Source organism: Tachypleus tridentatus, chromosome 4, assembly GCF_004210375.1.
Source record: "Tachypleus tridentatus isolate NWPU-2018 chromosome 4, ASM421037v1, whole genome shotgun sequence".
NCBI classification, from domain to species: domain Eukaryota; kingdom Metazoa; phylum Arthropoda; class Merostomata; order Xiphosura; family Limulidae; genus Tachypleus; species Tachypleus tridentatus.
The window spans coordinates 99709140-99735501 of NC_134828.1; the positions used below are offsets into that span (position 1 = coordinate 99709140).

The 26362-nt window shown below is 34.8% G+C and overlaps 1 protein-coding gene across 1 annotated transcript; it reads right to left on the minus strand.

Annotated features, from left to right (window-relative positions):
- Positions 1–6031: 6031 nt before the first annotated feature.
- LOC143249761 (uncharacterized) lies at positions 6032–24458 on the minus strand. The gene is made up of 3 exons (XM_076500139.1): positions 24190–24458; positions 22617–22782; positions 6032–10164 (listed from the first exon to the last, which is right to left on the minus strand). Exons 1-3 carry the CDS (start codon positions 24219–24221, stop codon positions 9283–9285), a joined length of 1080 nt encoding a protein of 359 aa, XP_076356254.1. The 5' UTR covers positions 24222–24458; the 3' UTR covers positions 6032–9282.
- Positions 24459–26362: the final 1904 nt, after the last annotated feature.

A 26362-nucleotide genomic window follows, 5' to 3' on the forward strand; every position in this document is an offset into this window, starting at 1 on the left:
GTCAGTAAAAAAAAAAACAAATCGGAAAACGAAACTTTGTCATACCAATTTACAATAAAACAAACTGTAGAATATGGCAAGTGAATCGTGAGATTAAAATGAAAGTAAAACAACGACCTCTCTTTAAGTCAGTCAACGACTGCTGGATAACAAGTACGTGACTTTATGAGAATGAGATCAAATTTGAAACAATTCCAGGTTAATTTTGAGGGAGATCTAAATCTGCTTATGATTGTTGTACAATTCTATACGCCGCGCTTTCAATAAAGTTCTATTATCAGAAAAGGAAAACTAGAGATCCTCACTTCTTTGTTTACGCTTATGATAAACGAGACATGTTTAGTATCTCTTAAAGTAGTTATTCAGCATCTTGGTCCAGCGAGAAGAAAGTCTTGAACGTACAGATTTGTAACCAAGTGAAAAATATGCATTAAAAGTGTGAAAAATTACTATGTATAGTTATAGAAGGGCTTGTGGTATTCAAGTAATTGTGAGCTATTTATATCGTTCGTTTATGAGACTAGAAGCCCTTATAGTGCAGAACAACTTACGTGGTTCATTTAATAGTAATGTGCATATATAATATTAGGTCATAATAAAACTAATATTCAATTTATGACTTCGTGAATTTGCAGAAGTTTGAGTGTGGTACATTAAAACGCTTTTGAATGTACAAAACATAAATTCACATGACAACCATATCTGATATAAAGTCACAGTGGAACGGGATACATCAGAACTATAGTAAGAGATTGTCGTAACATGAGTAGTTGATTACTACCTAGAATAAATCGCTTTTGGAAAGTGTTTTAATTGCCTTCTTTGACGCAAGATGTCCATGTACTTGCATTATAAAGATAGGTGGGCCCGGCATGGCCAGGTGGGTTAAGGCGTGTGACTCGTAATCTGAGGGTCGCGGGTTCGCATCGCCGTCGCACTAAATATGCTCGCCATTTCAGCCGTGGGGGCGTTATAATGTGACGGTCATTCCCACTATTCATTGGTAAAGAGTAGCCCAAGAGTTGGCGGTGGGTGGTGATGACTCTCTGCCTTCCCTCTAGGTTTACACTGCTAAATTAGGGAGGGCTTGCGCAGATAGCCTTCGAATAGCTTTGCGCGAATTTTAAAAATAAACAATAAAGATAGGTTCAGAACGGGGATATCCAAACGAATACTGATCAACTTTGGGCATCAGGAGCAACCAGAAAGTGGCCTGGAACGAATCGTACTTTACCATTGTGAGCAATACGTGGCGTTTTGCAACAGATGAGAATTAACGAACACAAAGGTCAGTGGCAAAAGCAGTTAACGTGTCTCAGACAAAAGTAATAAAATTAAAAAAATATTTCCTCCTGGAAAAGCGACAGTTGTTTCGATGACATATTTGTTTGTTGTTTTTTAAAGTTAAACACAAAGCTACACATTGTGCTATCTATGCTCTAATCACCTCGGGTATAGAAACTCAGTTTCTAGCGTTGTAAGTCTGGAGATATACATAGCAGTGTGCCATTGGGGATACTACATATTTTTTCATCCATTGTGCATCTCAAGCAGCTGGAGGGTGAAACTGGGATTCATAGTATTCCATATGAAGACATATCGATCAAGCCTCTGGAGGCAGAGAATGTGATTTCTTTAAAGATTGAATAACTGAAATAGACGCTGGGAAATCACTGTTTTTGTACACTATGTGGATTATGGAAACCTGCAGGGAGGATGCAGTGCCCTTTGAACATGACTGCATTTTGCAATTGGCACTGTGCTGCGGGGCTACTATCATATTACATAATCGTCAGAGATTGTATGACCAGACGTGATGGTATAGACTCTGGTATAGACGTGATAAGGTTCCAAGATTATTTAAATGTAATGTACTCAGTCAGTCATAGAATGAATTATGATATTGAGTGAAATGACTCATTGGTAGAGGCATACAACAGGCAATGATAAGATAGATATGCACTCTTTATTGGAAGCCGGTATTGAGCCAATAAAATTATTTTCAGTTTTACTTATTACTTTTAAATACGTTTTTGTATCGATATATTGATAAAATAAAGTTATACTGAATAAGCTAAACCATCCAAGTTCTTACTCCTTTAGTCCAAATGTAGGTATATTTAGTCCCGTTGGTCATTTCATGAATATTAGTTATTGGAGTATTCGCTAAAGAGAATAAATAATTTACTAGAAAAAAAAAAGGTCTTTGCAGTTTCTAGGTCAATAGATGTTCTAGAAAGTAATAGTTTTCCTCCCGGCAGTCCAACTATTACATTTTTGTAATATTGTAAAAACTATAGAAAAGACTAACATTGAACGTATACTAAACTGACAGTCTGCAAATCCGCTTAACTTTTAAGAAAGTTCTCACTGGCAGCATATTACTTCTCCCTTGACTACTTGCTCTTCACTTGGTCTCCTTTTTGTTCTGTTAAATGTCAGTCTTTTAAATCCATTCCTCAAAGTCACTCTGAACAAGAGTATTTTTGACGTTATACACCTGTTTTGATCATAACGTTTTAAAATTTGATTTTTTTTAGGGATTGATCAAAAGCCTACCGATTTCTTATCTCTCAATTCCAACCGATATCCCTTATACCTAACTTCATAACACATCTTTTCCCTTTTCATGAATATATTCAACAATGTTGATTGTATTCAATTTCGGATACGTTTCTGTCTAATCTCGACGCGTCATACACTTCGTTAGCCCGATATAGCCAGATAGTTAAGGCACTCGACTCGTAATCTGAGGGTCGCAGGTTTGAATTCCCGTCACGTCAAACATGCTCGTCCTTTTAGCCGTGGGGACGTCAATCCCAAATCCCACTATTCGTTGGTAAAAGAGTAGCTCAAGAGTTGGCGGTGGGTGGTGGTGACTAGCTGCCTTTTCTCTAGTCTTACACTGTAGGTAACCCCCGTGTAACCTTACGCGAAATCCAAATCAAATGAAACCTTATACTGCTACAAACACGGTTTCGATACGCAGAGCACAGATGTGCAGCTTTGTGTTTAAAAGTGGCAAAAACAGTATTGAGGAAACTGTCAGTCTTTTATCACCCTGTAATTATAATGTTAATTCATTTAATTAATTAGGATTTTTCAAAAAATTCCATTCAGGAATTATTGCGTTAGCTTTCGCGTCAAAACTGTGACTGTTCTGAAAGCTTATACTTACCTACTTGTACTGCTGTCTGTTTTCTCATTTGGTCTGCAGGTCACACCTAAAGTAAGGAGTAATACGGTGATATGCACTGGATAGTGTAAGCAAAGGAACTACCTTCTCTTAGGTGTGACATAAGTATGGCCTTTGGTGTAGTTAGAATACTATTAGGTGACTAAAAGTGTGGAATAATACGGTGCTGGTCTGGTATACTTTTCATCTTGTGAAGACCTGATCGTAATCTGGCTCAACAGTTACAGATTAAGTAAGAACCCAATCAGTGGCTAGGTGAAAGAATTTGGCACACATTAAGTTCAGAATTAAGACTCAACTATATTAAAAATAAATATGAAAAAAAAGTCAGTGACTATCTGTACGATATTAAAGTGTGTAGTGGGCATTCTCTTTTTAACAGAAGTGTTGATACTTCAAGTGTTTTTTTAGTAAGAAAAGTATAAGATAGAAAAGCAAATCATAACTAGCCTCGGAAAACTGGGTGGTGGATATGATTTCAGTAAAACTCGTTAGAAAGTAGCTTAAATATGGAAAAGTTGCTAGTGGAGCTTAATTATCATACCAGAGGATTATTTTCCGTTTAGGTTAGAAAGGTGAAAATTTCGATTTTATTCGCTAAAATGTAAATTGTTTTTCGCTTAATGACAACGGAATCACTTTTAAATAATAAAGTTCAGAGACTACTTGAATGGCTTGTAAAAGAAACTTTATTACAACGTTGAACCTTTGTTACTTGTAACAGTTTCTCTCACGTACTGTATTTAGAGCATGCGTATGAAATGCACTGATCTTATTACTGTGCTGTTTGTTGTTTATCAAAAGCCATTCCCGCTTTATCGTTTTGGAACTTTCACATAAAGTATCGCAGGATAGTTATCTGAGACTTGTTACTTGAAATACGTATATAGTTAATCACATATGCTACGTTGGATTTTTAATATACCTCATTTCAACATTTACTCCCCAGCTTTGATGCAGTAACTTTCACTTGTCTTTGTCCTGCATGGACGTTAATTTAGATTTACTGTTATCTGCAGACATAAACCAACTTGTGTTTTTTGTTGTTTTTGAATTAAGCACAAAGCTACACAATGGGTTATGTGTGCTCTGCCCACCACGGGTATCGAAATCCGGATTTAAGCGTTGTAAATCCGCAGACATACCGTTGAGTCACAGGGGGGAATGTAAACTAACTAGTTTTGTCCATAGCCTTTATATGTAGATAGTCTGTCGCCCTAGTTACTAAGAGGTAACGAAAAATTTTAAGCCTAACAGTGAGTAAGATATGCTATATTTTGTTGTGAACAAAAAATTTTAAGGTATTTTTCTATTAGGTAATTTGTCTTGAATGATGTATGTTATGACGACGTTTCAGGACACTTTCATGTTCATTCTTCATGCCAAAATGTCCCGAAACATTGTCATAACATAGTATTCAGGATAAAATATTCGATAATAATAAAGTATAAAATTATGCTGTCTCGTCAGCCATGTCTCTCAATCAAAATAAATACTTGGTTTTATCCCTTTATTTGTATATTATTCCTTTGTGACCCATATTTAATTTATTCTTCGTTCAACAGTCTTGAACATGCATTTTTGTGGAAATTTTTACTTATTTGTTGGACATTAGTGTACTTGAACGCCACAACATTAACGGTTAATATCTTAGGCTTTCCTTTTTTAACCGTAAGTTCAATGAATTCTTAATCATGTTTAAATAATAATTGTACTTAACGTAAGTGTGAGCTTTTGTTTATTTCTTTAAATAAAGTGTTAAGTTTTATGCAAGCCCACTTAAGTAATTTTTTGACAGTAGCTTTCGAATTAAACACTGGATTACGTTGTTAATCAATACCCTACGTTCTCTCTAGAAAGTCTGTTGCTAGGAGATGAGATTATTTCTTTCTGGTGAGCTCTGACGTGTGTTATAACCTTCACTACTTATCTTCAACACGTTTGTGTTATCACGTTGTAGGCTGCTGTAACATTTTACTTGGGTTTAGATTATATTAAATTAGCTTTAAAAGTACGAGCCTATTATAATAAAGGTTGTTATGAATAAAAATTATTCAGTTGGCGGATACAGATGGAATTCAAAAATTCTGATAGAAGTAAGGGCTTAAATCAATCAAGATAATGGCACCAATTATATATGTTTGTTTGTTTTTGAATATTCGCGCATATCTACTTAACGGACACCTCAACTTTTGAATTGACAGATTAGAGAGAAGGTAACTACTCAACAGAACCCACTTCTAACTCTTGCGGGCTACTCTAGTTTTACCGTTATTACACATTTAAAGCCTAGATTTTTTTTTTTTTTTTTACTGTAACGAGAGTCGACACTTGACCCGCAAATCTGACGTACGGCACGTCGTAGAAAATTTAAGAACAAACACATTCAGTTACACAGTAGAAGCCTTCATTAGTTGATCCTCTTGTTAAAAAAAAAGGTTAGGGTGAACACTAAAGAGAAGTAAATTTCACTTTTTTGTCTAAATATTGAAAGCTATACTGAAGATGTCGCTATTTAAAAAACGCGAAATTTAACTTTTGCCAGAATAAACTTATTTTAAAAAACTGATTAAAATTACATTTTTCACTCAGTTGGTAAATAGAAGTGTTGCAAAGTGATTTGGTAAACAGCGCTATGCCTAAACTTTGTAGGCTGTCGAAACTTTGTTGATCAATTGAATAGTTTTAATTTCAAGATTGTTTATTTTTGATTTGTCCCGCACTTGAAAAGAGGTAAGTTTACGGATTTACAACGCTGAAATCAAGGGTTCAATTTCCCTCGGTGGACTTAGCCGATAGATTTATGCTGCTTTGCTATAAGAAAAAACACACACGCATTTTTAATTTATTTTATTCTTAAAAATTAGTAATAGGATTCAAACACCATCCAGAGAAATATTAAAATCAAATTACCAAACACCATCCACTCATTGGTATAAGCATTTACTACTTTAGAAATAAACATCGATACGCAACATTGTTACATAAATATTTTATCTCACATTTTTTATATCTTTATTTAAATATACAAAAAATCTTCGTGATTATATTGGGTTGAGGAATAATTCGTGAGCGTTTTTTCAAGTTAAAAAAATATATTCATAAATGAAACGCTTTCGCAAAATATTTCATGTCATTTGGTAGATAATTTTTTGCTCTAATAGATGGTGTGTTTGATTTTCATATGTCTTTAATTTTTGCTTTTATTTTCAGCTCATTAAATGGAATGTCAAGTGGACAAAATCGAGCATTTTCGACACCATTTGCTTTTTGCATTTAATTTCTTGCAATTTCGTTTAAAACAATGCATACTATATACCTAGGTATTACATGAAATAAAGTATCATAATAAATGTTTTGGGTGTAATGTGTTCATGCATTGAAGTATTGTATAATCTTGCATGTAATGCTTGAATGAAATTATTTAAAAACGCTCACGAATTATTCCTCAACCTAATACATCAGATGCCTTTACTTTTTAACTTATGTCACAAACGAAAATATTAAATTAAGAAAATTAGAGTTACCAGTATTTTTATGTTATAAACAATATGTTGTTTGAAATGCTCTTACATAATACTTTAAGGAAATTATCAGGTTCGTTTTGCTGTGCAGATCGTAAACTTATTTCAAAGAACATGTTTTGTTGAACGCTACTTACGAATGAAGAGCTGGACATTTTATACATAAACATATAGGGTGAAACTATTTTGTTTTTGACTGCTTCAAAAATTTATTTTGATGATGGACAATATTACATCTTGTTTTGGATAGTCGGAATTTTTCCATTGGAAAGAAATTTACTGTAAACTAAGAAACAATATGTCAAAGAACGCTAGTTAAATATCAGGTCATCCCATAAGTAATGTCGGAAAATTTAATACAGAAAGTGCATCATCATTTCTGTCTTTTTCTGGCTTTAATGACTAAATTATATATTAGGACGTGTATAAAAATGTTCATACAAATAAAAGAAACTAACCTAACTCCACTTTTTCACATCATTAATTAAATAAGCCCTTATGAAGATGGATGTGTCTGAGAAGCACATGAGGCACGTAATACTTTGTGAGCTTACAAAAGGCAATAGTGTGGCAGAAACTACACGAAACATTCAAGGTGTTTATGGTGTGGAGTCTCTCAATGAAAGAAAATGTCGAAGGTGGTTTCAGAAGTTCAGATCAGGTGACTACAGCTTAAGCGATGCACCATGTTCAGGTTGTTCTCTCGTGAATGTAACTCACCTTTGTTGGACAGGTTACTAACTGGAGATGAAAAATGGATATTTTATAAAAATGTTAAGCGCCGCTGATAACGAAGATGGATGTGTCTGAGGAGCACATCGGCATATAATGCTTTATGAGTTTAAAACATACAGCAGAAACTACACGAAACATTCAAGGTATTTATGGTGCAGAGTCTCTCAATGAAAGAAAATGTCGAAGGTGGTTTCAGAAGTTCAGATGAGATGACTACAGCTTAAGTGATGCGCCACGTTCAGGTCGTCCTGTTGAGTTTAATGATGACTTGCTGCTGGCTGCACTTGATGAGATTGTGTTGAAACAGTTGAAGAACTAGCACAGAAGCTTAATTCAACCCATTCAACAATGCACTATCATCTCCGACAGCTTGGAAAGGTGTCAAATCATGAGTCGCCCATTTTCCAAGTTTTGACATCTTTCCAAGCTGTTCCAACCTTGGATCAAGAGTGAACATTCGCACTTCTCTGCACTCTCGTGAACGTAATTCACTTTTTTTGGATAGGTTAGTGACTGGAGATGAAAAATGGATATGTTATAAAAATGTTAAGCGCCGCAGACAATGGCTCAGTGCAGATAAACTGGCTAAAGCACAGCCCAAAATGACTTGGAACACATGAAGATGTCAAAACTAATTTATCTGTATTCTTTTCCTTCAAGTTCCAAGAATTTTATGGAAGTGGCATTCAGAAGCTTGTGAATCGTTGGTAGAAAGTAATTAATAATAATGAAACATACATTATTGATTAAACAACATTAAAAGCGTTTTTCTGAACCTAAAATCGAACATTACTTAAGGATGACTTGATACTTTTCTAATAAAAGACAGTGCCACCTTGTGCTTTTGAATATATGTCCAGTTTGTTATAAAACCAAATTAAGCTCTTGGTTTTTTTAAGTTAAACACAAAGCTACACATTGTTAAAGAAAGGTTTCTGTCTTTTGCCCACTAGGGGTATCACAACCCGGTATACACCGTAGTAAGTCTGCCGACATACCGCTGTATCGCTGGGAAGCAAACTTTTGAATTGGCTCGTCAGTTGTTCATGTTTATATAAGGTTTTTATGATAAACTGATATTGATTTTTCATCCGGGTTTCACTAAGGGTTTAAGGTTGATTACTAACATCTCTACGAATTTCTAAGTTCACCCTGGTACATCGGTAAGTCTACGGATTTACAAAGCTAAAATCAGGGGTTCGATTCCTCTCGGCAGACTCAGCAGATATCCCGATGTGGCTTTGCTATAAAAACACATACGAATTTTTAAAGAAAAATATAAAAAAATATTGATTAATCGAAAATACTCCGAATGAATCACTTATTAACCTTATAGGGTGAAACAGTGTTTGTTGCCTTGCAAACTTTTATAGAATATTTCTCAGTTACAAATTAAACATCACATAAAAATCACAAATAGTCCATTAATTTGTTCTTTAACCACTTGCCCAATTGTTCAAAATATACTTTCTTATTACGCATACATTTTGGAACGTTTCATATTTTCTTATGATATAGTACAAATGTTTGACTATTTTATGAACTTATGCTTCAAAAGTTTAGCAGGTTTTTGCTAAAACAATTGCTCTTATAAACAGTTTCATAAAACTAACAAATTTGAAGGACACCTTAAGTGTCATTGAAAGATGATAAATTTAACTGGGAGACCCTATGGATCACAAGCTAGAAACAAAAAAATGTGTAAAAATATTCTCCATGAAATATGATAGAAAATGTAACCTTATCGTAGGTCAGGAGCTTTTTCCATACTAATTTCTCATCATCTCATGACGTTAACCTAGAAAAGGCACATATGAAGTTTAATGCTCATGTTTCTGACGAGCTAGGAATTGACTGTGACTCCAAATTTATAACTCGTTTATTGATATTGCGATAATCCAAATGGTTTCTTTCTATGTCCTCGTTTTCGATAGATGAATGTTCGAGTGTTAAGGCTGAATAATGAACAGCATTTGAATCAACTTCATCATTAGGGAAACTAGCAGCCAAACGAAAATTGCTATCCATAGTTTCTGGACTTTTCCTGGAGCATACATGAAAATTAAAACTTTCATGAAACTCTGCTGTCTGTGGCCTCGAAACTCTTACAGGTCTAGATATATTTGATTCATTGTTTTCAACGTATGAGTGTGTAGGAGTATTGCTTTGGGCTCGTTGGGTAGTCGAATTACTAGCATGGATTTCTGTAACATGTACATTATCATTATTACTTATCTCCCCGCTTTCAGATATATCATGAGCTTCAAGCGGCGAACTGTTTTCTTCATTGAGGACCAAAAACGAAATATACCTTCCATGAGAATCAAGTGAGGATTTAACACCCATCCTGGTAGGCGACAAGGTAATGTTATCCTCAACATCAGCTCTTCTGACCACATAAGAATAGTCAGGAGGAGACACAGGATTCGCAGATGGCATGATGTCCATTTCAGAATTAGTTTGATGTTGGTTTTCAGTAGCAGCGAGCTCTTCAATAGTTGATAGACGAAGGTCTGATACAGACCTGGTAGTATCGGTTTCCGTTGGACCTCTGTTGGATGAAATATTTGAGCTATAGTTGACCGAATTCAAACGAAAGATTGGAGTTGGATATTTGATAGCTTCTTCGTAAGCTGGAGGAAGGTTTTGTTCAAAACCAACATCTGTATGAGGAACATTTGGTTCTCTTCCATCATTTTCACTGGTGTTCTGATAAACAGAAAGATAATGTTAAAGTCACAGAAATGAAACTTTTCCCAATTTGAAGATTTAAATTTCTATCCTTGAACAAGGACTAACTTTTCAAGTTAACTTGTTGCATGTCTGACTAAAATTACTATAAGATAATTAAACACTAAAGCAGATGTTTTGAACAAAAGTACAAGACTTTCAATATCTCTACTCTATTTATTTAACATGCTAAAACATTAACATAAATCAAGCGTTTAATCGAAGTTTTAAACAGTACTTTCATATGATTATTATACCAACTGATAACATAATTCTAGAGTAACATACCCATTATGTACTTTTTGGTTTTCAGCCAATATGAGTTTCTAAGAATGGGACCGAATATAGACGACAAATGTGATAAAGTTACTAAAAGTCAGTACAATGCAAGTGTTAATGCATTTCAACTAAAGGTCATTTTTTGTTACCTATCTTTAGAAAAATCACTAATTATTTCATAGAGATGTTTCTAATTTTGGACATTACAACATTTATTTCTGAAAACTGATGTTTTATTAATTTTGTTCTATTAAGAAACAGAAATTCAAGTAACTATTAAAAACTACAATAAACTATAATATATATGTATATATTTGGAAGTGTTTTTCAAGCCTCATTTTGAAAACTCATATAGGTGTACTTTGCGTTCTTTTGTAGACTTCCGCTTCTTGACCAATATTTATCCAAAGTTACTTGGCAAACAAATATTAGCTACCTTATCTCTTATTGTGGCCTCTCGTATACATCAAGATGAAAACCCTTGTTTCCTTAGTTTTTGTTGTGGTCATTATACATAAAAACGAACAAACAGATCTTTCTTAGATCTTTTTGTGGGCTATTTCACACAGGGACAAATAATCATCTGTTTACTTAGGATTTTTGTGACCATTTTATACCAATTCAAATAAACTTTGGTTTTATTAGACCGAGAAGAATTATTGTCACCAAGGCGAACAAATATAGGTCTTATGTAGGCTTTCATAGATCTTACAGTGGTCATTGTGCACCTAGTAAAAACTGTAAAAATTGCCTTCCTTAAATCTTACTGTAGCCTCTTATACCCCAAGGTGAACATATCTCGGTTTCCTTAGAGTTGTTGGGGTCATTGTTCACGGAACCGAACAAATCTTGGCTTCCTTCGATCTTGCTGTGGTCTCTTGTACATCAAAGCGAAAAAAACTTTGGCTTTCTTTCATTTTTTTGAGGTTTCGTAAAGCATTTGTATTTTTCTCTGAGAATGTTCATTGTCTGAGGAAAGTGTCTGCTTCATATGACATGCTGAAGTTTGTCTGAGGAAAGTGTCTGCTTCATATGACATGCTGAAGTTTGTCTGAGGAAAGTGTCTGCTTCATATGACATGCTGAAGTCGTCTCGAAACATTTTAGTTCTGGTAGTGTTAGTTGATTGATTACTTGGAATTATGCACAAAGCTATCTGTGCTCTCCCCACCAGGGTATCGAAACCCGGTTTCTAGCAATGTGAGTCTGCAGACATACTGCTGTACTACTGAAGGGAAGTGACGTCAGTGCTTGAAATAAAAAAAACAAAAATACTAGTATGTATAAAAGTGTGATAAAAGGAAACAAAACATTTAGTGATGGTTTGCACTTCGACACACTTTCCTAGTTCTGATGAGAATAGTTGATAGACAGCTATTTAGAATATGAAAAGATCAGTGTTAAATATTGGTATGTAAAGTAATATAACTCTGCTAAATCTTAGCATAGTATAATCGAACAGTCTAGCCAGTATGTTGTTTCTCACATTGCTGGAACACACAGTGTGAATAAAACACATGATTTCATAAGGGCAATGAAACTTCGAGATGGAAACAATTAGCATAAGACGGTCATGTTCAGGTTTTAGCAGTTGCAGCAATGAAATATGTTCTTTATTAATAAAATATAATTATGCCCATCCCAGGTTTAAATTGATAATGTTTACTAGTGAAGTTCAAACATATGTTTGTTTTTGTACGACTTTATTTTTAATATTGTTTAGAAGCGATATTTTCGTTAATGGAAACTAAATGAAAGCAAAAAATATTGATTTTTGTCGTTAACGAAAGGGCAAAGTAATCCTTAAAGTTAAACTGAAAACTAAATGTTTCTTCAAAACAATCATAAACAAAAATTAAACATCTCAAAACGGCAACAGTAAATGGTAAAAATTTGTTTACTCGAGTAAGTTTCAACTTTCAAATAATTTTGTCTCAAAAGCAAATGTTTTAATTTTTCTTATGATATTAGAAAGAGCAATAACGGTCAGTCTGCGAATGTTACTGAGTTTATTAAGCATAACTGTCATCACAGAGTAAGCCTTTTTGTCACGTTGTCACATTTGCAATGAAGACAAATTACCAAAAATTAATTATTTTTCAAAATTGTTTTGCAGCTTGTAAGTTTAAATATTAATATCTGCTGTATGGTCACTGTTATCAGTGTTATGTTTATGGTCTGGACTGTAAAATATAGCTAAGTGTTTGTTTGTTTTGAATTTCATGCAAAGCTACACGATGGGTATATGCAGTAGCCGTCACTAATTTAGCAGAGTAAGACTAGACGGAGGGCAGCTAATTCACCACCCACCGCCAACCCTTGGACTGCTCTTTACCAACGACTAGTGGGATTGACTGTAACATTATGATGCTTCCAAAGCTGAAAGGACGAGCATGTTGCGTGTGACGGAGATTCGTGCTCGCGACACGCATCATGCCGTATCAAGAAAGTAATGATTACAATTTTATTTTTATTACATTTCATTTAATTTACATGTTGTTCGCGTTACAAAACATAAAGTGATTTTGATTTACAACTGAAAACGAAATTGAAACTAAAATTAACGTCAAATATTTAAAACTAAAAACGAACTTAAAACTAAAAGTGTAATGCTAAAGGTAAAGTTATTACAGACAAGCAAAACGAATTACAACCTGAAACTAAAACTACTTTTAACAAGCAAAACAAAATAAAAACTGAAACTAAGATATCACACATATTTGGTGACGAGTAGAGTGAATGTATTCAATAAGATTAGATGAGTGTATGTTTGTTTGAAGTTAAGCACACTTACACAATGGAATATCTGTACTCTTCCCACCAACATAACGAGTATTGACCACTGTAAGTCCACAGACATACTGCTGTGCCACTTGGAGGTCGATGACTCGCTCAGAACCACTGATAAAATTTATGTTGTAGTTGTGTTAAGTTTCGAAGAAAGAAGGGTAAAATGTCAGCCTTGCCGTAGGTAAGTTTTGTAATGACAAGAGGGACAGACCATCAAGCAGGATATTCTACACTAAATTATTAGTAATTAATGTCTTTGTTATCCACATTTCGAAATATGACAAAACTTAAATGATAAAAATGTAGGTTTGTCATATATTGTTGTTGAAATGCTCAACAATTATTCTTCGCGGTAGTCGGTATAAGAAGCTAAATTAAAGTGGTACCTCGGTTCTCGAACTTAATCTGTTCCAGAAGGCTGTTCGAAAACCGATTTGTTCGAAAACTGAATCAATTTTTCCCATAAGAAATACTGTAAATTAAATTAATCCGTTATAGACCTCCAAAAATTACGCATATGAAACATTTTAAGTAAAAATATTGCTTATTTATACCTGTGTAATAATACTTACATACATAAAGTCAACCACAAAAACTATAAACACAATTAAAAAACAATAAATGAAAATGTAACTGCACTTTACCTTTGCTGAGGAGAGCTGATGGCGTAAGTGAAAGGTGATGAGGAACGTGGTGAGTAGGAGGGTTATTATTGTTTGGAAGGGGAGTCACCTTCCATAAAAACGTCAGGTGACTCTCCTTCTGGGGTTCTTCCTCTTTTCTGTCTCTTTGCACCGCTACAACCTGCTTGAGCCTCACTGGACCTATTTATCACTAAAACCTCGTCTAATGAGGTTTGTTTCTGCTTGCATTTTAAAATGTTTCTGAAGTAAGACATGGCATTGTCATTGAAAAGGTTTATGCTGCGGTTTGCTACAGCTTTGTCAGGGTGAAAATTTTCCACAAAACTTTATAACTCTCCCCATTTTCCACACATTTCCTTGATTAGTGAGCTAGGAACATCCTCCCTTCCCTCCTCCTCATCTGAAGACACTTCCTCAGTTGCCTTCTGTTGCTGCTCCTTATGAAAGTCTTGGAGTTCTTCCGTGGTGAGCTCCACATCATCACCACTCACATTCAAGCCCATACACTTGCCTAGTGAGACAATATCCTCGATAACAGGCTCAGCCTTAAAGCCTTCAAAGTCTCTATCTGCTACTAAGTCTGGCCACAATTTCTTCCAGGCTGAGTTCATGGTTCTCAAAGACACTTCACTCCAGGCTTTGTCTATGATCCTCAAGCAATGGAGGATATTAAAGTGATTTTTCCAGAACTCTCTGAGGGTTACCTCTGTGTCAGAGGTCACTTCAAAGCACTTTTGAAACAGTGCTTTGGTGTAGAGTTTCTTAAATTTCGATATGACCTGCTGGCTGAATGAGAGGAGTCGTGTTAGGGGGCAAGAAATTCACCGTAATGAAACTGTATTCCTCCACCAACTCGTCCTCCAAGCTTGGTGGGTGAGTAGGTGCATTGTCCATCACAAGAAGAGCCTTTAGTGGCAACTGTTTTTCCGTGAGGTAATTCTTTACACTTGGGGCAAACACTACATGGACCCGCTCCATAAAAAATTGCCTGGTTACCCATGCTTTACAATTAGCCCTCCACATGATATTTAGTTTACTTTTAAGGACATTATTTTTTCTTAAAAATCCTCGGGTTCTCAGAATGGTACACAAGCAAAGGCTTAAGTTTTAAGTCCCCACTTGCATTACAACATAACAATAGAGTTAGCCTGTCCTTCATTGGCTTGTGTCCTAGCAGTGACTTCTCCTCCTTGGTGATGTAGATCCTCTTTGGCATTTTCTTCCAAAAGAGGCCTGTCTCATCACAGTTGAACACTTGTTGGAGAATAAAACCTTCAGCTTCTACATATTCCTTAAATTCTCTAACAAATTTATCAGCAGCGTCTTTGTTAGAACTGGCACCCTCCCCATGTCTCACTACACTATGTATGCCACTTCTCTTCCTAAATTTTTCAAACCACCCCCTACTAGTTTTAAAGGTACCACTTGTATCAGCACTCGTTCCAGGGGTGTTTTCAGGAGGTCAACATGCAACTGCTTTTCATTCTCACAAATGATGGTCTCAGAAATGCTATCACCAGTTAACTGTATTTCGTTTACCCAAATCATCAACAGTTTTTCTACCTCTTCCATTGTTTGTGATCTTTGTTTCGTAAGCACTGTCACTCCTTTTGCAACTTCAGCTCCTTTGATGATCTCTTTATTTTTCAGTATAGTGCAGACTGTAGACATCGCTATACCAAACTGTGTAGCAAGGTCAGACACGTGAACACCACTCTCATACTTCGTTATGAGATCTTTTTTTCACCTCTATTGTGGCTCTAAAAACTTTTATTTTTGGTTTGCTGCTTTCATTATCCTTCTTTGACCCCATGGTGGCTTATTTAATCAGAATATTTAGAAAAACAAAAACGAGAACGTTCACAGCAGATTTTAGCGGGTGTGTGGACTGAGCGACAGGTGCGGGTAAAATGTTTTGGTGAAGCTTGGCGTGGGCCGAAAATGATCGAAAGGTAGTTCGGGTCATTAGTCGAGTTATTTCGGGGGTTCGGGCCACGACAGCTTGGTTCGGGAACCGAGTTTATGTTCGACAACCGATACATTATTTTCTTAAACAATATGTTCGAAAACCGAATTGTTCGAGAAGGGAGTCGTTCGAGAACTGAAGTACCACTGTATTTGACTCTGAGTGAAACCAAGTTTAATAACAATAATGGGATGAAGTGTAGCCGGTTTTAATATTTCAGTTTATTAACAACAATGGGATGAACTCTAGCCGGTTTTTATATTCCAGTTTATTAACAACAATGGGATAAACTGTGGTTGGTTTTAATATTTCAGTTTATTAACAACAATGGGATAAACTGTGGTTGGTTTTAATATTTCACTTTATTAACAACAATGGGACAAACTTAGTTGGTTTTAATATTTCAGTTTATTAACAACAATGGGACAAACTTGGTTGGTTTTAATATTTCAGTTTATTAACAACAATGGGATAAACTGTGGTTGGTTTTAATATTCCAGTTTATTAACAACAATGGGACAAACTGTGTTGGTTTTAATATTTCAGTTTATTAACAACAATGGAACAAACTGTGTTGGTTTTAATATTTCAGTTTATTAACAACAATGGGATAAACTGTGTTGGTTTTAATATTTCAGTTTATTAACAACAATGGGACAAACTGTGTTGGTTTTAATATTTCAGTTTTTTGACAAGAGGTTTAAAGTAATCGACTGATATTCCCACTATAATGCACATCTGTCTTCCGTGCGAAATTATTAACTTAGGCACTAAATAAATAAATATTATCAATTCTTGACGAAAATCAAAATAATAACTTAATAACTACAGGAAAGCCTTGGATCAATATTACAAATCATCCACATGTTTTAGTAAAATTCAGAAAAAAAAACAAGTAATGATGGATTAATAGTAACTAGAACTTTTCAACGGTTTGTTTGTTTATAGTTGAGCACAAAGCAACACATTGGGCTATCTGTGCTCTGCTCACCATGAGTATTAAGCTATCTGTGCTCTGCTCACCATGAGTATTAAGCTATCTGTGTCTGCTCACCATGGGTATTATAACCTAGTTTTAAGCATTGTAATTCCGCAGACATACCGCTTAACAGTTATTTACTTTTGTTACCTGAATCTATATAGTCAAACCAAGTCCACGTTCATCCCAAAGATGAACAAACATACGGATATTTTGTGACTGTAATGCGTAACACATCTTGTGGTGGCATTTTCTTATAGCAAAGCCACATCGGGCTATCTGTTGAGTCCATCGAGGGGAATCGAACCCCCCAATTTTAGTGTTGTAAATCCGTAGACTTACAACCCGTTTTATAGCTTTGTGTTTAACACCATACAAAGAAACCAAGTCTAAAGCAAAATCTTAAATGTGAGATTAAATACTCCATTCAATTTAACACAACACTTGAAAGACCAGTGTAATTGTCACTAACGGCAAGGAATGGAATGACTGTATATATATTAGAAAACCGAGAAGAAACTTAATTTAATCTCACTTTAAAATGGGTTTCAGAAACCTGATAACCTAAATGTATGAACAAATATATATATTTCTTATTATCAACTAAGAATATGAGTTTATCATTTTAAATCAGTCTGTTTGTTTGTTTTTTGAATTTCGCGCAAAGCTATTCGAGAACTATCTGCGCTAGCCGTCCCTAATTTAGCAGTGTAAGACCAGAGGGAAGGTAGCTAGTCATCACCACCCACTGCCAACTCTTGGACTTCTCTTTTACCAATGAATAGGGGATTGACTGTAACATTATAAAGCCCCCACGGTTGAAAGGGCGAGCATATTTGGTGTGGCGGGGATTCGTACCCGTGACCCTCAGATTACGAGTCGCACGCCTTAACCCACCTGGCCATGCCGGGCCTAAATTAGTCATCGATAAATCGATTTCTCCATTAGAGAACAATTTATACCATTTTTATGTTTCAACAATGCAGCACGAAAGTGCACCAAAATTTGAATGATTTCAATGATGACTTCCGTACCCAATGGCTTATTCACCTAAAAATAAAACTTTTTTCTAAAAATAACACGAAATATTGTTTTTAACGGTTTCTGTTGTTACGTTGGTTACTTTAGATTATAAAATAATGAAATAAGACAAAGTCCAGTCCATATGATGATAACAAAAGCATGTTATTTCATCGACTACAAGTACCGTGGTGGTTCAGCGGAAAGTCTATGCGTTTACAACACTGATAAAAAAGGGGGGCTTCGATACAAACAGCCCACAGAGTAGTTTTGTACTTTGAAAAATCAAATCAAACGGTGTAGGCCTAACATCACCTATAACTACAAACGATAACTTAACTTGCTAATTTTCTTATATCTCAGTTTTTTCGTTGAAACATCAGCTAAATATTCTGAGACATTGCTAAGTATTTAGATGTCTCGTATAATTATTTTAATAAAGAGGAAATAATGAAGTATAACAAAATATGTTTATGAAACTGATTTTTATAGAACAACGACAGCTCAAGGAAACATGCTGAGAAACTTGTCGACGTATGATCAATCGATATCTAGCGTAAGAAGAACTGACACCATCAAGAACAACAGAAGAGCTATCTAAGATAGAAAAGGAAGCCGCTGAAAAACATCCGTTATTTGGAATAGATAAACTCTATCAAGGTTAAAATGGGCTATTCAAGCTATTAACTAAATATGAGAAACTGTCCGTTGTATGTTTGAGCTAAAGTGAATTGACGCTATCGAGGTTAAAACGGGTTAAGTAAACTTGAATGTTGAAACCAAGATCTTTGTTTCTTTTAATTTCGCGCAAAGCTACACGAGGGCTATCTGCATTAGCTGTCCTTAATTTAGCAATGTAAGACTAGAGGGAAGGCATCACCGTCCATCGCCAATTCTTGGACTACTCTTTTACCAACAAATAGAGGGATTAACCATCACATTATAACGCCCCTACGACTGAAAGTGCGAACATGCTTTGTGTGACCGAGATTCGAACCCGCGACCCTCAGATTACGACTCGAACGATTTAACTCACTTGGCCCTGCTGGGCCAGCTACAAGAATTACAAAACTCCCTTTCATAAAGTCAACAAAACTGTTCTAAGAGAAACAAAAGTTCCAACATAGTCAGGTCGTTTAGATGCTCGACTTGCCCTCTGTGGTCGCGGGTTCAAATTCCCGTCACACCAAGCATGCTCGTCCTTTCAGCTCTGGGAACGTTATAATGTGATGATCAATCTCACTATTCGTGGGTAAAAGAAAAGCCCAATAGTTGACGGAGAGTAATAATGACTAGCTGTCTTCCTTTTAGTTTCACACCATTAAATTAGGGACAGCTATCGCAGATAGCCCTCGTGTAGCTCTGCGCGAAATTAAAAAATAAAGATAAAAGAAAGAAATATTTATCCTACAACAATAGTTTATCACAAATGTATCATGGCTTAACTTCTTGGAAAGGGGTTACTTCCTCACGAGCTAACATATTATAAAGAAGGAGAAGAAAAAGTAAGAAAAATAAACGAATTTATATATCTTCTCAATAAGTGGTATTGTAAAAATCTTCCCGTAACTTATTAAGTTCTCGCTAGGTGCAAGGTTACCAGTCAAAACATATTAATTAACGATACAAAATATTTGTAATCTATACTTTTAATAGGTTTCGTGAGAAACAATATATTTATATGATTGGTCTTATCAATCTAGGACAAGATGACCAAGAAACTTTAGTATGTAGAAGTTAATGCAACTCTGTAGGTTCATGGGGTTTACCAAATTAAGTTTTGTGATAAAAGCTTAGCGAAGTACTTCGTCATTTAATTACCTATGAAAATTCCTAGTTATATTGTGACTTTTACTACTCTTACCATGTGTAAGTTAAAATATCAGTTGTTGACTAATATTTTCATAATCGTTAAGGGTTGCAATGTGGTTAAGCACAAAATTATATAATGGGCTATTTCTCCTCTGCCCACCACAGATATTGAAACCCAGTTCCTAGTATTGTAAGTCCGCAGACATACCTCTGTACTGTACCCCTGAGGCAACCTTTAGAAGTGTTTCAGATGTTGTGTATATATTAAAATCCAAATGACAACAAAAATATTTTTACGATTTGTCTGCAAGTGTAATTTTAGATAAAATTCAGTAGAAGAACTAAATTTTTCTTATGTCAAAAAAAATTACATGGTCATAATCAGTATACATATGTAAATATATATTTTTCGTTTAATAATGGATGTTATATTAGTACTAAAATACCCATTTCCCTGTTAGCAAGGTTTATAGACTTATGACGCCATAATTTGTATTTGTTGGAAAGAACACAGGTAGCGCATTGCATAGTTTTGTGCAAAATCAATAATAACTAAAATATACTTTTAATTCGTGAAAAATTATAAATTTTGAATAACGTCGGAACGTAAACAGTGGAAATAGTAAAGTAGCTCTGGTATTCAAGAATTTAAAAGCTAACATTTTAACTTGCTTTACGGGTTTTCCTAGTGTGCAGTTGATCACAAATTGCACACCTGTAGAAATAGTTGTGCAGTTGATGGTTCGCCTATATAAGTTCAAGTGGATAAATATTTACAAAAAAATACAACACAACAACTTAAGATTATAATATTCTATTCTCTAGCTGTTAAATAACTCTGTTTCTTCATTTTCTGGATCATTTGTTACTAGGCCTATATATATGAATGTAATAAGGCGTCATGCATTAAAAATGATGAAGTTAAAATAAAATTGTGCAGTTGAAAAAATCCTTAGGAAAACTCTGACTTGGTTTATTAATATGTTTAAATAATGCATGTTTTACTCTTTATAGGCAATTATTTGTAAAGGTTACACGTGCTGATTTTCACTAGCCATGTTTTAAATGCACGTAAATTGACACACAAATTGCTTAATTAATATGTCTAACCCCAGTTCATGTGATGCATCCCCCGTGGATAAGAATGTAAAGATATGTTTGTTTTTATCGCAATTCAAAATTATTCCAAGAATAACTTCTTGACATATTACGATGGTAAGTAAAATCAAGAAACTATAGACTAATGCTCCTCTCTAAATATACTTAAAGATGTAATAAATAAACTAAAATTACATAGCGTCCAGTTAATATAATTTACATTAACTTAATGTAGAAATTAAGTTATATATATTTACATTATATAAAGTCTCACAGCTGCAACGTTTTAATCGAAAACCTATTAGAGGTTAAAATAATCTTTGATGTAAAATATATTCTTATTTTACGAAAATAACACAGAATAATAGATCTTTAAACTAAACGTTTCGTGAAAACAAGGCAATAACTTTCTTTTTTTTTGTAACCTATACCCTCCTACTCGAAACAGAAGTGCATCGTACAACAACATAACAAATGTACAAGATGTATAAAGAAATACCAAATATCGTGCTATAACCATTCAGTCAAAAGTAGGGGGGCCCGGCATGGCCAAGCGTGTTAAGACGTGCGACTCGTAATCCCGGTCGCACCAAACATGCTCGCCCTTTCAGCCGTGGGGGCGTTATAATGTGACGGTCAATCCCACTATTCGTTGGTAAAAGAGTAGCCCAAGAGTTGGCGGTGGGTGGTGCTGACTAGCTGCCTTCCCTCTAGTCTTACCCTACTAAATTAGGGACGGCTAGCACAGATAGTCCTCGAGTAGTTTTGTGCGAAATTCCAAAACAAAACCAAATATCGTATAATAAAACATCAGATGTAATTTCTTACAGAGCAGAACTTCATATAATACTTAGAGTTCGAGACTATGAATCTGAAAGTCCGAGTTTCGCATCCCGTTGTTTCAAACTTACGAGCCTCACTTTGGAGCTTCGCTGTGTTGTAAGAGTGAAGTTGAAATCTAACTGTTCCATTAGATTAGCCATGAGTACTGTTAACTAGCTGCCTTCTCTCTAGTCTATCAGTTTAAAATTAGGAACATTGTAATTTGTGCAAATATTCGAAATAAATAAGAGAACATGTCTTATATACTAAATGCATATTCTCTATGCCAAAATGCCAATTCTCACATACTAGCGCACCAAACCTTTTTAAAAGGGATATTTCAAATATATTCTGAGGCAGCAGATGCAAGTATGAAGCTCATAACTATTATTTAATATAATCTGTCCTCTTACCACAGTTAATAATAGTTTTTGTGTTTGTAGTTCCGTTAATTTTACTATCATATGATGAAATAACATTATTTAACCCTTTAACAAAAATATATATTTATATCATTTATTTTCATTATTTTCTCTTACCTAATCATATTCATAATTCTAAACCAAGTCTTTAGAATTTTTAAGTTACGTATAGTTCTTACCTTTCCTGAAAAAAAACCCTTGTTTTTTAATTATGTTTATTGAATCGTATTTTCCTTAATTTCTGTGTGAATACCTGTTGTCGGATTCTTTTATATGTTTCATTGTTTCACATTAGACTGAGGTCGAAGATTCAGTCAATCACGATAAACCAAACTGCTAGAATTATTATTACTTAACGAGTTAGATATTTTATTATATATGTGTATATTTCATACAAACACAAGCTGATTAATTTGTCCAAAAAATATCATTTAAGAGATTGCCGTGGGGAAGATGAGGGTTACAGGAGATGTTTGAGAATTTAATTATCAGGAACAACACCTAAATTACGACATATATACGTCAATATCATATATAACTTATTTAAAAGCACATATGTGTGTGTATATATGTATATATATATAATATTTCTTCGCTCACCGTACTGCTTGCACTAAACGCTGTATTCCTGTAGGCAAATTGTCTTCTTAAAGGAAAGTTTCGGTTTCGCCTTTGTTGGGATTGATCATACTTGTTTATAAACAAACGCCAGCAAATGACGAACACCCAAAATAAAAGGTTTAGAACCAAGATGACAATCAAAACGCTGTGGGAATAAAAACAAATGTATTTTTATTAGATCACAACAATCTTGTATTAAGAATATTAGAACATCTACAAACGTTAATTGAAGAGTAACTGGATAGAACAGTATATTGTACGTATCTGTAATTTGTCTTTTTTAATTTATAATTACAAACTGATTAAAATAAGTTGTTTAAGTAAGGCATGTGTTTTTCTTTAGATGAAGGACGCTGGTGTGCGGTTTATTATAGTAAATCCACCTCAGGTTATTTCAGGTGTCCACCGCGTGGAATCGAACCTTTCATTTTAATGTTTAAGTTCAATAACGTATCTTTGTCCCACCGGAGAACATAAAAAAAAACGACTGAAAAAGTCTAAGAAAATAACAATAACAACCTTTTACTGACACATCACACAACATTAAGTTTAAATCACAGAAGCTCTAAACAATAGCTACATAGGAAGACACTGTATTATGTCAAAACGTGTTGTAGGTTTTAACCATTGGTTTCAATGAAAATATTGTGACTCTTTGTGGTTCTAAACTTAATTTTGTCTGTTGTGTCAGTGAAAAGATTGTTTATATAAGACGTATATTTATTATTAAAGACTTGGTAGTCGTTTGGGTTTTAAAGACCTTTCAGGGGGAGAACCCTAAAGGCAAACCGGGGGCGCTCAAAAACTGTTGTTTCTCTTCAGCCCCACACGCGTATAAAGTAAGACGTGTCGTGAGGAGAGAGGTAGAAAAAACAAATTGAATAGTGTATGTCGGAATACAACGATGAAATAGGAAAGTTGAGGAGCGGGAAAACTGGACTGGTACGCTGTGGACGGAATTCATCATGATCACGAGCAGGGAGACCAAGGCTGCAATAGGTCACGCATACTTAAAGGAACCGGTGACATATCAAGGGATAGAGAGAGACAGAGAGAGAAGAAGAAGAAGAAAGAATAATATAGTGAGGGAGAGAAAGGAAAAGGGGAGTGGAAAGTGACAGGAAGAGAAACAGTAGAGTCAACCTGGTTACCCTCGGTTCCCCGAAGATCACCATATTGACGCCGAGCTTAGTGCGGACGCTTGATCAACATAGGTCAGTATACAGCAGAACTCCCAACCTCAAACCGTCCACCAATTCCGGCTTCCAAGTAGCTGGATTACAGGAAAACGTATATAAGACGTATGTTTATTATATGCTATCTTATAAAGAAACAAACTGGGTCTGGATTCCTACAGGAGGAAGGTTACAATAAACCTATTGAGCAAATTTGCGCTTAAACAAAAACAAAAACGAACACACTTTGCTGGAGCTCAGAAGCCTAGCAGTACAGACATTTATGGTATTTATAAACATATAAAAGTAAAAATATTTTGTTTATAACTGCTAGAATATTTCTCTGTTATATTACAGTATATCATAATTAGACTTACATTTGATAGCTGTGTAACGCTCCGCTAGTCATTCTTCAAAAAATTAAAGAGAGTGAGTGGGAGGTCGCTATATTTAGTTCCCGCAAAAAATGAATGAAAAATCGTTGGTGTTTGTAGACAGTTACTCGTATAGAAGTTGCTATAGCTTCAAGACTTAGGATGATTCAAACATTTTTCTTTTAATTAATGTGAAACAGTTTGTTTCCTACTGATTTAAAGTGGCAGATATGAGAACAATGGTTTATCGAAACACAATGCCACGATTTCACGACGTTTGAACGCCTACTATACATTATCGTTTGGACTTTACTCCATTGAACTTGATAACATCTACGTCTGTAATGGATAAATTTGAAATATTTATTCAGGAAAAGTTACTTACATGGATTAAGTTATGTTTTGCACTATTTGACTTAAAACATTTTTACATGTTTCGCTAATATTTACTGCGGGAAAAGATATTAGCAGATTTGAAGGTCTTTCTGTAGACTTTTTTTTTTCAGTATCATTACCAGGTTGATATTTAATAGCCGATTCTCTCATTACAAACTTATCAGTGCATAGAAATAAAAAATGGCACTTCGTAGTACAACAGCTTTGCTGCGTTTCATTTGACTTTGAGATCGCAAACTCAAAACTGGTTCGTTGTTTGTGATTGAGTACACAATCAACAGTTTATTTGGACAACTCAGTAAAGAAATACAACAATAACAAAATACAAAAAAGTTCACCAGAATGCGTAGCAATTTTTTGTTGTTGTTTATAAACGATACTTTCAACTTCTGGATTACATTAACATGTTTTTACACCTTTGCTGTATTTGTGTTGTAGATTTGTTTATTTCAGAGCAGAGCGATATTGGGCTATCTGCTATGTATACCGCGGGGAATCGAACCCCGCAATGTAGCACTATAACTCCATTTTGCGGTAGGAAGTTTTTGAAGTTAATATTTAGTCTCATAAATCTTACATTTTATCTGATTTATTTTGTTTTTGAATTTCGCGCAAAGCTGCGTAAGGGCTATCTCCACTAGCCGTTCCTAATTTAGCAGTGCAAGACTAAAGGAAAGACAGCTAGTCTTCACCAGCCACCGTTAACGTTTGGGCTACTCTTTTACTAAAGAATAATGGGGTTGGTCGTCACATTGTAACGCCCCCACGGTTGAAATGACCAGTATGTTTGGTGGGACAGGGATTCGAACCCGTGACCCTCAGAATACGAGTCGACCTCCTTAGCACCTGGTAATGCCGGGTCTTAGCTTTACCTGATTTACGGATAAACAGAAAATTATAATTTTAGAGAGTTTGCAAGGAGTAGCATCAGTGTTAGGGTAAAGTTAAATTATTATTCTTATGGAATATTATTTTTTTGTATAACGTGATAAAGCTAAATTTATATTTTCAGAAGTTTAAAAATTTAAAAGTGATGACAAAAGCCATTATTTTAGCTGTTTCCACTGTAATAAAATCATTAAACAGTTGGTCCACTGTACAATATCGAATAATAAAATGGGCGCAGTGCCATTGTTAGATACACAAGACTGTTCGTTTTTGGTTAGATACGAGAGTGTCGTTTAGTTTATATTATGTGAGGGTTAAATTAAGCTATTTTTAGAAGCAGTAGTTATAGCAAGTTGTTGTGAATTAATGTTCTGAATTTTTCTCATTGCTTTTATTGATTATAGTTGCATTATAACCTCTCGTAGTTTGTAGAAATTTTTAGATCTCGGTCGGGCAATTTTTATATATAGGTGATCAAGTTAGTGCAACTTAAGTTAGTAAAAGTAAAAGTGAAGTTAAACAGTGTTTTAGTGTAGCCATAACTGGCGATTTCTAAAGTGAACGTCACAGCCCTGTATTTTAATAACAGAGTATGGGAGAATAATTTTTTCTTGTCTGTAGTAACTTGGGAATTCGACGAAAAAAAAGACAGTTGTTTAAAGCTCTCGATACAACTGTGATAAAACAGTGTAACGAAATCTTGTACATGCGTTTGATTTGTTTTTAATATATTACTTTAAAACAAGTTGATTGTATGTTGTCTGTTTATTGTTGAAATATATTGCCGACAAGTCACAAAAACTTACCATAAATAATCCAGTCCCCTATAAACCCTAACATTGAAGAGCCAGCCAGGGTTTAACTGTGTTAAACGACAGTAAACAAAGACGTG

Bases quoted from the DNA above. Each gene is read 5' to 3' on its own strand.
- LOC143249761 (XM_076500139.1), bottom strand. From the start codon at position 24,221: ATGACTAGCGGAGCGTTACACAGCTATCAAAT. The intron at 22,783-24,189 runs GTAAGTCTAATT...TTATTCCCACAG, and splicing joins GCGTTACACAGCTATCAAAT to CGTTTTGATTGTCATCTTGG. The intron at 10,165-22,616 runs GTGAGCGAAGAA...TCTGTTTATCAG, and splicing joins CGTTTAGTGCAAGCAGTACG to AACACCAGTGAAAATGATGG.